Source organism: Rhineura floridana, chromosome 10 (genome assembly GCF_030035675.1).
Source record: "Rhineura floridana isolate rRhiFlo1 chromosome 10, rRhiFlo1.hap2, whole genome shotgun sequence".
Classification (NCBI taxonomy): Eukaryota; Metazoa; Chordata; class Lepidosauria; order Squamata; family Rhineuridae; genus Rhineura; species Rhineura floridana.
In genome coordinates this window covers 80823282-80836104 of record NC_084489.1, presented here as the reverse complement: position 1 = coordinate 80836104, position 12823 = coordinate 80823282, and the positions used below count along the sequence as shown (strand labels likewise).

At 44.3% G+C, this 12823-nt stretch overlaps 1 protein-coding gene across 2 annotated transcripts in view; it reads left to right on the top strand.

Moving 5' to 3' along the window:
* LOC133365310 (sodium channel protein type 5 subunit alpha-like) overlaps window positions 1-12823 on the top strand; it is a 351981-nt gene that overhangs the window by 315786 nt on the left and 23372 nt on the right. For both annotated transcript variants that reach the window (XM_061587000.1, XM_061586999.1), the window contains one exon: window positions 3863-3985. In XM_061587000.1, coding sequence (XP_061442984.1) covers window positions 3863-3985 — 123 coding nt within the window. The remainder of the gene's footprint in view (window positions 1-3862; window positions 3986-12823) is intronic.

Here is a 12823-nt window from a genome sequence, read left to right as displayed (position 1 = left end):
CCACCAAGAGGTCAAGGAGAATCAACAAAGTAACACTTTCTCCCCCCCTTATCTCTCTCCCAATAAAGGCCATTAATCAAGGTAACCTAGGCTGTTTCCATGCCAAAACCAGGGCTGAAAGATAATGTGCTTCATCCAGGTGCACTTGCAGTGGCCCAGGCACCTCCCTCTCGATCACCATTCCCCAAGATGGGATATTAGTGACTGGGTAGCAGTTGTCTGGATCCAGGGAGGGCATCTTTAGAAGGGGTCACACCTCCACCTCTTTAAAGATGTCTGGCATCATAAAGAGGCGTTAATCACACCCTGGACCCACCCAGTCAATCCATCTGGACCAGCTTGCCAAATCAGGACAGGCAAAGGTCAAGAAGACACGAGATTGGCTGAGCCCCTGCAAATGTCATGTAGTGTCCACATCCTCGGGGTTCAGTACGAACTGATCTCGCCAGATTCACTTAGACCTCTTTAGGATTAGCCTCAACTGTAATATCTAATTCTAAGTTATATGAACGATTTTGCCCTCAAACTGATCAGCAAATTTGTCACAGCAGTCCTTAGCGTGGTACAATGTTTCTGTTGCTAGGCTGGACTTAGCCAGCCCATTTAGTACTTGAAATAGCTCTGCCAGACAATTCATTGTGGATGCAACGATGGTGAAGTATGACTTCTTCACCACCAGCTCCATCCCTGGTAGGCATGATTATGCATGGTATCCTGTATTCAGTCATATTCACTATGGGTCTTGCGCCACCTCTGCTCTAGCTACCGTCCAGCTTCTTTCATGGCCTGTGGCTCCTTGGAAACCCAGGGAGTGTTCTGGGATCCACAAGACCAGAGAGAATGTTCTTAACTGTGTCCCTTTGAAGCTAACACAGTTAAGGAAAGGCATCATTCATCTCTCAAAAGCTTTCACACATCCTCTACTGAAAGAAAGCTGGTTTTGATTAAAGCGATCGCCTTTCTTTATTCTGCATTACAGAAATCAAGCAAACAGAACATTAATTAAAGAGATCCTTGCACATACTAATTCAGACAAATTTGAGGGCCACCACAAAGAAGGCAGGGCAGATACTAATTTCCTTGGTTTATCCCTGAAAATAGAGGGTGTTAATAGGAGAAAGCAACAGCAAACAAATGAGGGTTGGCTTTCTTTTTTCATTCCTGGTCATTTAAAATTCTGTCTCCAGTGACAGAGGATGGATTCAGACAACCCTTGTTCTCCCATTGTACATGGGCCTATCTGTAGAGGACACAATGTAGAACTAGGTTGTCTCTGTGAGGGATGCTTTCCTCAGCCATTGTTTATGGCAGCCTACCCCTACTGGGTGTTGTTGAACTACAACTCCCATCATCCTTGACCATTGACCTGGGACTGATGGGAATTGTAATCCAAGAGCATCTGGAGAATGCCAATTTGGGGAAGGCTGGCCTATGGGAGAAGCTAGATTTTCACAGCTGGTCTCGCTGTTGATTGTTGCCATTTGTGTGTTGGATCCTTTTGAAGAAACGAGTACTGCTTGATTCCCACTGTTTTTGACTACCGCAGAAGTCAGCATGCATTGGGGGAAGGGGGCAACTGGGAGGGTCCATTTCACACAACCCTTTGGAAGTAGTGAGAATGCATTGTGAGCTCAGCAAGATTGAGTTCGACTTGGGACTGTGAAATGTCTTCAGAAAGACCACAACTTGCAGCAGCCTCGTTGACATCTATCTGTCTTTCAGACTAGCACTGAGCTGAAAAGCTCTCCTTCCACATATATGTTTGCAGTCCCATTTGCAGTCTGACCATGGGGGGGGGTGAGGGATAAAATGAGCATCGGGGTGTAATTGGGGGAAAATTGAGAAATGGGAGGGGACGTTTCCTGGGACAAACCACGGTGGCAACACCTCCCCCCTACTCCTTTGTAAAAACATCATTTGGCCAGTGCCACGAATGGTGGTGGTGGTGGTGACCCTGCTATCAGTGGCCCCGTGGGTGGCTGTTTCATGTTGCCTCACTTGGAATGGCACAATGGGCAGTCTCTGGCAAAGGACATCCACAAGCGCAAGGATTTTCGCTTGTGCAACAGAACTTCCCCTCCCTCCCCTCTCAGCCCTGCACCCTGACCAAATCTGCTCCTGAGGGTTGGGGAAAACCCAGAAAAGATTTAAGGGGGATGCACGGGGAGAGGAGAGGGGAGGGGAAGTTCAATGGTGCAGCAAAAGTCCTCCCACGTCTACTTCACTGGATACCACTCTGTGCCATGTCATTGACTTGTTCCTGGGGCACGTTGGGAGTGGGGAAGATGGCAACCCGCACACTGCCACTTGTCCCTATAAGTCCCCAGGCCATCCCCAATTTCTCTATTTTCTTCCCACCCACCCAAAAATGCTGCTTTCCGCCTCCCTTTCACCACATAGCTCAGTGGTAGAGCATCTGCCTTGCATGCAGAAGATCCGAGGTTCAATCCCACCATGGCATTTTCAGGTAGGGCTGGGAGAATTTGCTGCCTGAAACCCAGGAGAGCCCCTGCCAGTCAGTGTAGACAATACTGAGCTAGATGGGCCAAGGGTCTGGTTCGGTATAAAGCTGCTTCCTGTATGCTTCTCTTCACAAAGCTCCTATGTGAAGTTCCAGCTCAGCATCCATTCCGCAGTGCAACCCACTTGGAGCACTTTTCTAAGCATGAGCAGGGTTGAATAATGAGTCACGGTGGAGCAATCCCTTCATCAGAAACATAACTTAACCCACATTCGTTCACAACCTACATCCCCACTTGTCTCAAAAGGATCAAGTGAGTCTGTCCAGGTTGTTAGAATCTTCCTCCGTTGTGCTGTCTCTTTCTCTGTGTTCTCCTTTCTTGTTTGCTCACTTTGACCAATATTTTCAAATTCCATTCGATCTGCACAGATTTCAGTTATTTGCCAGATAGCAACAGTTCTCGGTTATGACCACCTGACTGCTATGAAATCTCTCAGGACGCTGAGGGCCTTGAGGCCCCTCCGAGCCTTGTCCCGATTTGAAAGCATAAGGGTAAGGGTTGTTGTTTTTCGGTGTCTATGAAGTGTGTGCACATGCGGTAACGAACACCTTCTCTCTGTTTCCTACAGGTAACACACCATTGAGTCTTTCCTTAAGGTGGCACATGGTGGCTTCATTTTACTGGCCAAACTCAAGACAATGGGTACAGTTCCTTCGAGAGAAGGGCCTACCATAATAAGCCCAGATCCAATGGCTACAACAGCAAAAGCAAAGGCATTGGATATTATGCAGATGCATGACTGACGATGTAGTTGGCCTTGGCAAAATGCTTTCTGAAAGGGTCATAATAAATGGTTGGCTCTTACAAAGGGATTCATCTTGACAGCACAAAATTACAGTGTTTGCATAATTTAATAATGGACCTGCACCCACATATCTGCTGTTTCTCTTCAGTTACAAAAAAAAAAAAATCGACCACATACAATCCCCCTGCCTGAACGAGATTCTCCCGCCCCCCCTTTTTTGCTAACTTTTGACATCTGTTGGAGCTCCATGTGATCACCTTGAGGAAAATAGATGACATTTAAAATGGGGATTCCAGTGAGAGTGAAGTTGGCACATAATCCTTGCTGGTTTCTAAGTCTTGTGGTTTCATTTTGCATTGGAAATCAATGGTTCTATGTCCTGAAGGTCTCCTGGAAATTATTTTTATACGTATGGATGCTAATGGATTTTTTTTCTCCTCTGTGCTAAGTTAATGCTATATTTTTTCCTCCTTTTAGGCTCTTTCTTCATCGATTAACCAGGTTTATCTTTACAGGTGTGAATCCAGAGAAGAGAAGCTAAATGGTAGGATTTGTGCTAATAGTTTGGACTTTTCCATTTTGTGTCTCCATTCAGGTCTCATTAATTAGCCTCATAGCTAGTTCACTTGGATACTCCGAAATGGGTCCCATTAAATCCCTTAGGACCCTCAGAGCTCTGAGACCCTTAAGAGCACTGTCACGATTTGAAGGGATGAGGGTAAGATTCAATTAAAAAACAAACCACAAGACCCATCATCGAAGCCCATCTGTCTATGAACATCCACCAGCATGTTGTGAGGGCATCATTCATTCATTCATTCATTCATTCATTCATTCATTCATTCATTCATTCATTTGTTGTGTTTTTGTTTTCATTTTTCATCCTAAACTGTAAATGAAACCATTGATAAATGCCATATTTTGCAAAATACCCTCTCACCTTCCTCCTCATCTGACAGACTCATTCAGCTTGCTTGTAGGAGTAGCTTCAGTTTTGACTGATGCCCACCCTGTGTGGATTCCCTTATGAGCTAATCCTGCTGTGCAGCAGTTTACAAACACATTTCAGGCTGTAGGCATATCTGGTTGACAAACATACCTCAGTTTTGAGGTGCTTCAGAGAAATGAACTTGGCATCCTCAGCTTTAAGTTGTCTTGTAATCAGACGGTTAGATGTGTGTTCTACAATAACTGCGGTAAGGCGAGGCAAGTGTTTCCATCAAGGCAACTGAAAGGCTGCATTTGGATGTTATGATAAACTATGGATCTTATAATGGGAATGAGCCTAGGTAAGCCTCGGGCTTATGTCCTTCCCTTTTCTCCTCAGGTGCAAAGAGGAGTTCAGAAGCTTTTCCAGTTTTGATTAACCACAGTTTAGTGTATTGCCAAACCCTAAACTGTCATTAATATTAACTGTGGTTTGTTTAAACAAGCCAGCTTCTAACTCATGGTTTGAAGTTGATGTTTCAAACAAGCCACAGTTAAAAATTTACTACAGTTTGTTGATTAAGCAAAAATAGAAGCAAAACCTTCCAAACTCCTTCACATGGCTGCTCTGGAGGAGGAGAGGGGAAGAAGAGTATATAAGCCTGCCTTTCATTCTTGCCTTACTTAACTATGGCTTGGTGTGATGTCCAAATCAGTCCACTTTGTAGTTCTGCAGTTCCTCCTTCATGCCATTTCCTGTGTTAAGAGCTAGCATAGAAAGATAAGTTGTAGCACAAAGCAGAAAATATATCTTCTGCCTCTCCATCTCTCTCTTTGGAGAGAATGGGGAAAGTATGGACCAGCTTGGACAAAGCTCTAAATGCATAGAACCTACCTTATGTTGAGAATCAGGATCACACCCACCTATTGTGTGTGTCTGTCCTGCTTCTGTGTCTACATATAGCCACACATTGGAAGTAATATTTGCATAGGGTTGGGAAATGACTGCACAGTTTCAATCCATTCATGCTTGGCATCATGTATGTAGGCTTTATGCAAATGTTACACCTAATGGGTAGGTGTCCAGTGTACACAAAGGTAGGGTATTTTGCTATCCAGTGGGAGCCAGGTCGTTCTCTGAACTGCCATGGTTGTTAATGAGAACACAGCCACTGGAAGGATGCACTTGTGACATTCCTAACACACAAGGCTATGCATATGTGCAGACATTTAAGATTCAGGTACTTTGTGAACCTAAAAATATCAAATGTATGAATCAGCCTTATGTTATATAGGCCACAATAGCCTTCCCCAACCTGGTGCCACGTGCTGGTTGGGGCTTGTGGGAGCTGTAGTCCAAAACATCTGGAGGGCACCAGGTTGGGAAAGGCTGTGCTACAGTACCTCCTCGTTTTGTCCTTACAGCACATCTGTGAGGTACGCTAAGCTGAGACGCATTGGCAGCAGGCAAAGGGCACCCAGGGACCATAGTTTGTTAAGGGGGCTGAGAGTTGTTAGGAGACCCTACAGTTCCCAGGATTCTTGGGACACAACAAAAGCACAAGGAGTGCTTTTGACGCGTGGTGTGGATGTAGTCTGTACTTTAGCCCTAAAGGTTATCAGGGCTGGTTCAGATGCAACATACAACGCTGGTCCTTATGTGGGATTCAGGATTGGGAACAGACCCTGGGACAATGAAGTCCCAAATTTGTGAAGTCTCCTCACAAGTTCCTTTCCACGCCATTTACCATGCTTCACTTTAAAAAAAAGAAAAGAAAAGAAAATCCAAACCATGTTAACCTTGAGTAAAGCCAACTCCGCATTGGCCCTAAGACCATCTTTTCCAGAACCCCCCACTCTGAAAGACAGTGCATGCTATAGTTGTTTTTTAAATGTGAACATAAAGAAATGTGACCAAATTGTTGGGATGACTGCTGTTCAAGAAATGCCTGGATTAGCTGTGTTTGCTGTGCCATGCTCCCTATCCATCTCTCCTTTTTTCCATTTCATTGCACATGTGACTCACTGTGTGTGCATGTTTACACTTGGGCGTTAGCTTAACTGACCCCTTGATGACTAGCACCTTGCTCATTCCCATTCATTGCTGATGACATCCTGTGGGGGAGATATTTGTGTGCACCTGCACAATGTGTTGAGGATCCTGCCTTCAGTTGAGGAGATGGAATCAGTGATCTTCTACCTTCTTCCTAGCCTGTTTCTGTGTTTGTTGTGTTTCAAGCTACCCTCTCGCTTCAAGAGTTCTGCGTTATATACGGCATGTAAATAGAGGTGATGCAAACCACCAAGTTCAAATTTGCAAACAAAAGTGCAGATTTCCATTGTACAAATACATTGTCGAGAGCAACAAATTTTTAAAAAAGAAAAAGAAAACAAGCTTTTTTAATGTGCCAAATTACCTTTGATAAGTGATGATTTGTCAAAATCATGCAAGAGTTTCTGTTTGCAGCTCATGGTTTGGTTTCCTACAAGGCACCTTTGCAATTGGAGATGTAGCCATTAATCTGCTTATTTACAATTTCACTTGTTTGTGAGCATAGCATGTGTGCGCGTGCACAGAAACATTCCCTTCTGTATTTTTTGGTTCCTTTATGCATGATTGTGCCGTGTTTGCATATGTAATACTTTTTGTCAGGCAAGACAAAATAGCAGGATTGGTGCTAGTGGTAAAAGCATGGCTAAAACAACCTCTCCTCTCTCTCTCACACACACACACAGTGATTCTTCTATCGCCAGACTAAACCAAAGCACCTAATAGAGGACACTCATTGTGACTGATTTTAACCCTAATAATTCCAATGGAACTTAAGGATAAATAACTTTTAGCTGGATGAAGGCCCTTCTAATCCATTCACAGTACTCTCGTTAGACAGCTGTTCTAAAATGAAAAGTGTCCTAGTGCTTCCTAGAAGGCTGCTCAGCTGAGCCCTGGTAGACTTCTATTGGGACAAGAATGGGGATCCTGTGGCCCTCCAGATGTTATTGGACTACAGTGCCCATCATCCTTGACCATTGGACATGCTGGATAGGGCTGGAGCCCAACAACATCTGGTTTCCCCATCCCTGGTTGGATCCTGGTAATACAGAGATGATGTAGGAAAAGCCTTGTGGCTTATTCTGCTTGATTTTGCAAGCTGGGCAGATGATTTATTCAGACGGCCTTAGCAGACAGAAGGGAGCTGTACAAGAAGCAACAATGCTCAGGATGTGCCGCATATACAGCACGGTCTGTTTAGGCCAGGGCCAGCTTGATGAGAGATAAGATTAGCAGCCCAGGGCTCTTTTGAGAGGAAAAGTGGGAGCACAAGGGAAAGAAAGTATATCTACATTACAACCTACATAGAGGAGGGCCGGGATCTCTTCTTGATCATCCCAGAGTGCAGGGCACACAATAATGGGCTCAAGTTGCAGGAAGCCAGATTTCGACTGGACATCAGGAAAAACATCCTAACTGCTAGAGCCATACAATAATGGAACCAATGACCTAGAGAGGTAGTGGGCTCTGCGACACTGGAGGCCTTCAAGAGGCAGCTGGACAGCCATCTGTCGGGAATGCTTTGATTTGGATTCCTGCCTTGAGCAGGGGGTTGGACTTGATGGCCTTATAGGCCCCTTCCAACTCTACTATTCTATGATTCTATGAACCTATGTCATTCTGTACCAGTCAGGGCACAAAGAAGCATGGGAACTGTAGTTCCTCAGAGGGTGCTAAGAATTCTGTTAGAGATTTCCCACTCCTCACCCCCTGAAACTGCAGTTCTTTTGGGAAAATAGATGATGGTTAAAAAACTTTGGGTCCACAGCAGCCTTCACCAACCTGGTGCCCTCCAAATGTTTGGGACTACAGTTCCCATCAGTTCCACCCCGCATGTAATAAAGTTACAAATGAGGATACAAATAATAAATAGCTTTTTTTGTGATTGGGGAACATATGCTCCCATACATTTTTATCCTCTCATCAGTGGTAGAAGCACATTCTGCCATTCAGAAGAGCAGAATTATTCCACGGTCAACTTAGTTGTCCACAAGTTATGCGTTCAAACAATAGTTTTCTCAGCTAGAAACTGATAAGGTAGCCAGCTGCACATTGCCAAGAAAGAGGAAGCACATCACTGAAAAGGAGGATTTGCATAAAAAATTGCATATGGTAATATCTATGTAAAGATGCAAATTTAGAAATAGCTACTGTCATTTAAACAGAGAAAGAGTCCATCTCTCCCTAGCAGGGAGGACTATGAACAAGTGGCTTCTGTGACTGTTCAGTCTCTTGTCCAGGTCCTCACTGTGAATGGGCAAGTTCAAGGCCCCTTCAGGTCTTCCTGTATGGTGGGGCGGAGCTGACCTCCCATTACCAGCGTTGCTGCAGCTGACATGGGCAGGAATGGGATTGGTTGGCAGGGAGGTCTGGGCTGCATGGAAACAATGGAGGGAGCGCCGGATTGGTTCCCCCAGTGCATTCACGTAGCCTCAAACTTGCCCCCTACCCTGCCTAGCTCCACCCAGGTAAACTGTAACGACACTGTTTGGGGTAGGATGGCTTCACCCCAATGCTCAGACTATTTCTTATGTATGTGTGTTTTTGTAAAACTCTTTGGACCAGTCTGCTGTTCACATGGAGGACCATAGGACAGACACAGGGCTACTCTAAAAACTGAGGATAACTTAGTTGTGATTTGAACCCAGACCATCTGCATCCAGATCCATCCATTTCACTACCAAGGCAGACGACTTCTTTCTCAGTGTGTGCGTGCCTGCTGAGTTCAGCTGGATGGGACCTTTCACTTCTTCTCAGAGTGCATTTACTTGTCAAGATCAGAGTGGGGAATAATTGCAAATACATCCCCAGGAAAATCAGCTCATTTTATTTTTAGTAGATTTAACCACACTTGGCCATGACTCAGGGACAGTAAAGCTTAGCGTTATTACTAGCTGACAATACGCTCCTTAAAGCAGAAGGACAATCAACCCCCATAAGAGATGTATTCAGTAGTTTTAATACTGAAGTACAAATACATGAAGAAGGAAGGATGATAATAGCTTGTGGGTTCATCCTGAGGGACCCCATTGTGAGACAATAGCCTAGTTTTCAGGCGAACTGACTTGTTGAAACTTTGAAGTTAATGGGGCCTGTGATGGTGAACTAATCATAGAATTGTAGAGTTGGAAGGGGCCTGCAAGTCCATCGAGTCCAATCAGAGCATCAGGGATTGAATGTGCAGGGAAGGCAGCTTGAGGAAGGACCAGGGTCACATGAAGCTTCCCATCAAGGCCCATCTTGCAGCCATTAGAAGGGGAGAGAGGAGTTCCCTCTGTGATCCTGCTTCTCTGCTTCCTTCCCTACTGTTCCCTCGGCCTGTTAAAAATCCTTTTGTGGGGCTGTTTTGGCATTTTGTCCTAGCAGCAGAGCAGAATCGCCGCCAGCAGCTGCTGTTTCACTGCAATGGGTGGCGTGAATGCCATCCCAGGTACCAGTCCTGGGCCAAGCTCAGAGACAAAGGTGAGGGGTCACTTTCAGGAGCAAACTAGATGTGACTTCTTCATCTTCTTCATCATCATCATTATTATTATTATTATTATTATGTCCCACTTTTCCTCCAAGGAGCTCAAGGTGGCATACATCTTCCTCTTCCCGATTCTTCTCTGTCCCAATTCTTCTCTGTTCCCTACTTTTGCATTCCAGTCCCCCATGATTATCAGCACATCTTGTTTTGGTGTGTGATCAATTTCTTCCTGTACTTCTGCATAAAATCTCTCCAATTCTTCTTCAACTGTGTTTGCCGTTGGAGCATAGACTTGGATGATGGTTATGTTAATAGGTTTCCCATTTAATCTCATTGATATCACTCGCTCAGACCTTGCATTGTAGCTCCTAATTGCTTTTGCTACATCACTTCTCACTATTAAAGCAACCCCTTAATTTCTCATTTCCTGCATGAAATATTTTGTAGTTGCCTGATTGAAAATGCCCCAGTCCCATCCTTTTTAATTCACTCACGCCAAGTATTGTAATGTTGATACGCTCCATTTCTTGCTTGACAATTTCTAGCTTTCCCTGGTTCATGCTTCTCACGTTCCATGTTCCTATTGTGTGCGTTGTACAACTCCGGACTCTCCTTTCACATCTGTGCGCATCAGCCTCTGGGCTTCCTTTTGGCTTTGACCCAGCTGTGTCATTAGTCACAGCGCTACTCGTACTTGTCCTTTGTTCTTCCCCAGTAGTTCATTAAGTGCCTTCTGACCTGGGGGGGTGTCTCATTTTCCAGCACTATCTCTTGTTGCATTTTGGATACTGTGTTCATACTTTTTTTGTGGCAAGAGTATTCAGAGGTGGTTTACCATTGCCTTCCTCTGAGTTTGGATGCATCTTAGTCTGGTGTCTCAGCTTTGACCATTCTGCCTTGGGTGCCCCTGCTAGAAGTCTAGCCTCTTGATCTAGACTCCTGACAGCATTGCTCTCAGCTTCTTCACTACTCTCAAACCCCCTCACCACATTAAGGTGTGCATCCTAAAGGGGGAGTCACAATAATAACTTCACCCTTTTCTGAGCACTCAACTGCTGCCATTGATGAGGCCGAGACCGATTGGCATCAAAGAGAGTTGTGCCATGTTGTTGCAATACATCCAAGGAACAGTAGTCCATTCATAATTCATTTGGAGAGATCTTATTTTTTTTATTTTAAAAAAGATTTGTATACCGCTATTTCGTTAAAAACATCACAGCGGTTTACAACACATTAAAAACAATCACCACCACAGAATAAAAACATTAAAAATACAATAAAAACAAAGATCAACTGTTGCCAAAAAAGAAAAGAAAAAGCATCTTCTTAATTGCCTGTATAAGCCTGGCGGAACAGACAGGTTTTTAGCAGGTGCTTAAAAATTAAAGCAGAAGATGTTGGATGTTAAAAACATTTTAAAAAACCCTGCTGGGTCAGACCAAAAGCCCATTTCATCTAACATCCTGTTCTCACAGTGACCACCAACCAGGCACTTCTGGGAATCCCACAAGCAGGGCCTGAGTGCAAGAGCGTTCTCCCCACTTGTGACTCCCAGCAACTGGTACACAAAGGCACACTGACTGCAATACTGGAGGTAGTACGCAGCCAGCATGGTTAGTAGCCACCGATACCATTAACCCTCTTAAGTGTTTTGTGTCCAAGTTTTTTTGTAACTGTCTTGTTACCCTGAGTGAGCATTTCTGAGGAGCTCAGAAAGGAACAACGGAGGGGAGCGTGCATAGCCTGACTGATCCTTTGCATTTTTCTTGACCTGCGTGCGTGTGTCATGATTGTGCACATGTTCATTCCTCCACAGTGTGACTCATTTGGAAATTCACCCCTTTTAATTTTAAAATCTCTCCATGTGTGGTGTGGTGTATTTACTGTAGTTCTGGGTTGGCACGGATGGACACCGAACAAAAGGGTCACTCTGTCAAGGGCCAAATGTGTTCCTCCACACAAGGACTTCATTTTGGGCAGTATTCAAACAGGAACTGGGTTTGCACGATTTTTTTCTGGACAATAAAATGCTCATTGGGCCAACAAAAATACATACACTAATTAAGATCAGGGTTTTTCAAAAAATATTGGAGACTCTGAAAGGTTTCCTAGGCATTATTCATATAAAACAAACTGTCTTATCTGTTGGTTTTCACATGAAAAGGTGGGCAAATACAGATACACATCTCTCTCTCTCTCTCTCTCTCTCTCTCTCTCTCTCTCTCTCTCTCTCTCTCACACACACACACACACACACACACACACACACACACACACACACACGCACGATTCCCTCACTCATATGCACCATATCCTACTCTGTTGATAAAATATTCTGTTGTGCACAAAATGTTCCACAGCTCATGGTCTCCAGGCTATCATTAAGGTATTTTCCCCCCTCAAGTCGGGAACATGGTCACTATTTATGATGACGGAACAGCCATTATGACAAACTACAAGGAATTTTAGAAAAACTTTACAATGTGTAAACATTGCTACCCTGTTGTTCTTTGTAAGGCCCACATATGACACTAAGAGAACTAAGGCTTTAAAGCAAGGTAGAGTACCTGCTTTGCAAATGATCCCAGGTTTTGACTCCAGTTAGGGCGGGGAAAGACTCCTTTCTGAAACCCTGGACTGCTGCTGCCAGTCAGTGTAGATAATACTGAGTTAGATGGACCAGCTGCTTGATTCAGTATAGAGCAGCTTCCTGTGTTCCTAAGGAACGCATCCAGTTGTGGTTTTCCACTACTCAGAGATGGCTTCCACTGGCGTGAAGTGGTCACCCCATTCTCACCAACTCAGCTACCCACTGACAACCTTTCTCTCCAGAAAAGTTGCTCCTGTGGGTTGGGGGGATCCTCAAGAACAGTGAGCTGTGATAGGTAGCAGGAACCAGCAAATGCTGGGTGCCTCGCCTTGCATGAACAGAAACATTTTCCTCTAGTGTAAAGCTGCTATTGGGTACAACCCTAAATAACATAATGAATAAAATAATAGCATAAAATAATGAAATAAATACTCATATAACTGTACTAATGATTGACAGGTCTGTCCATTTCAGTTCTCTCAGTTTCTCATTTTTTCATTTTAAATGCAGTTCTCCACAT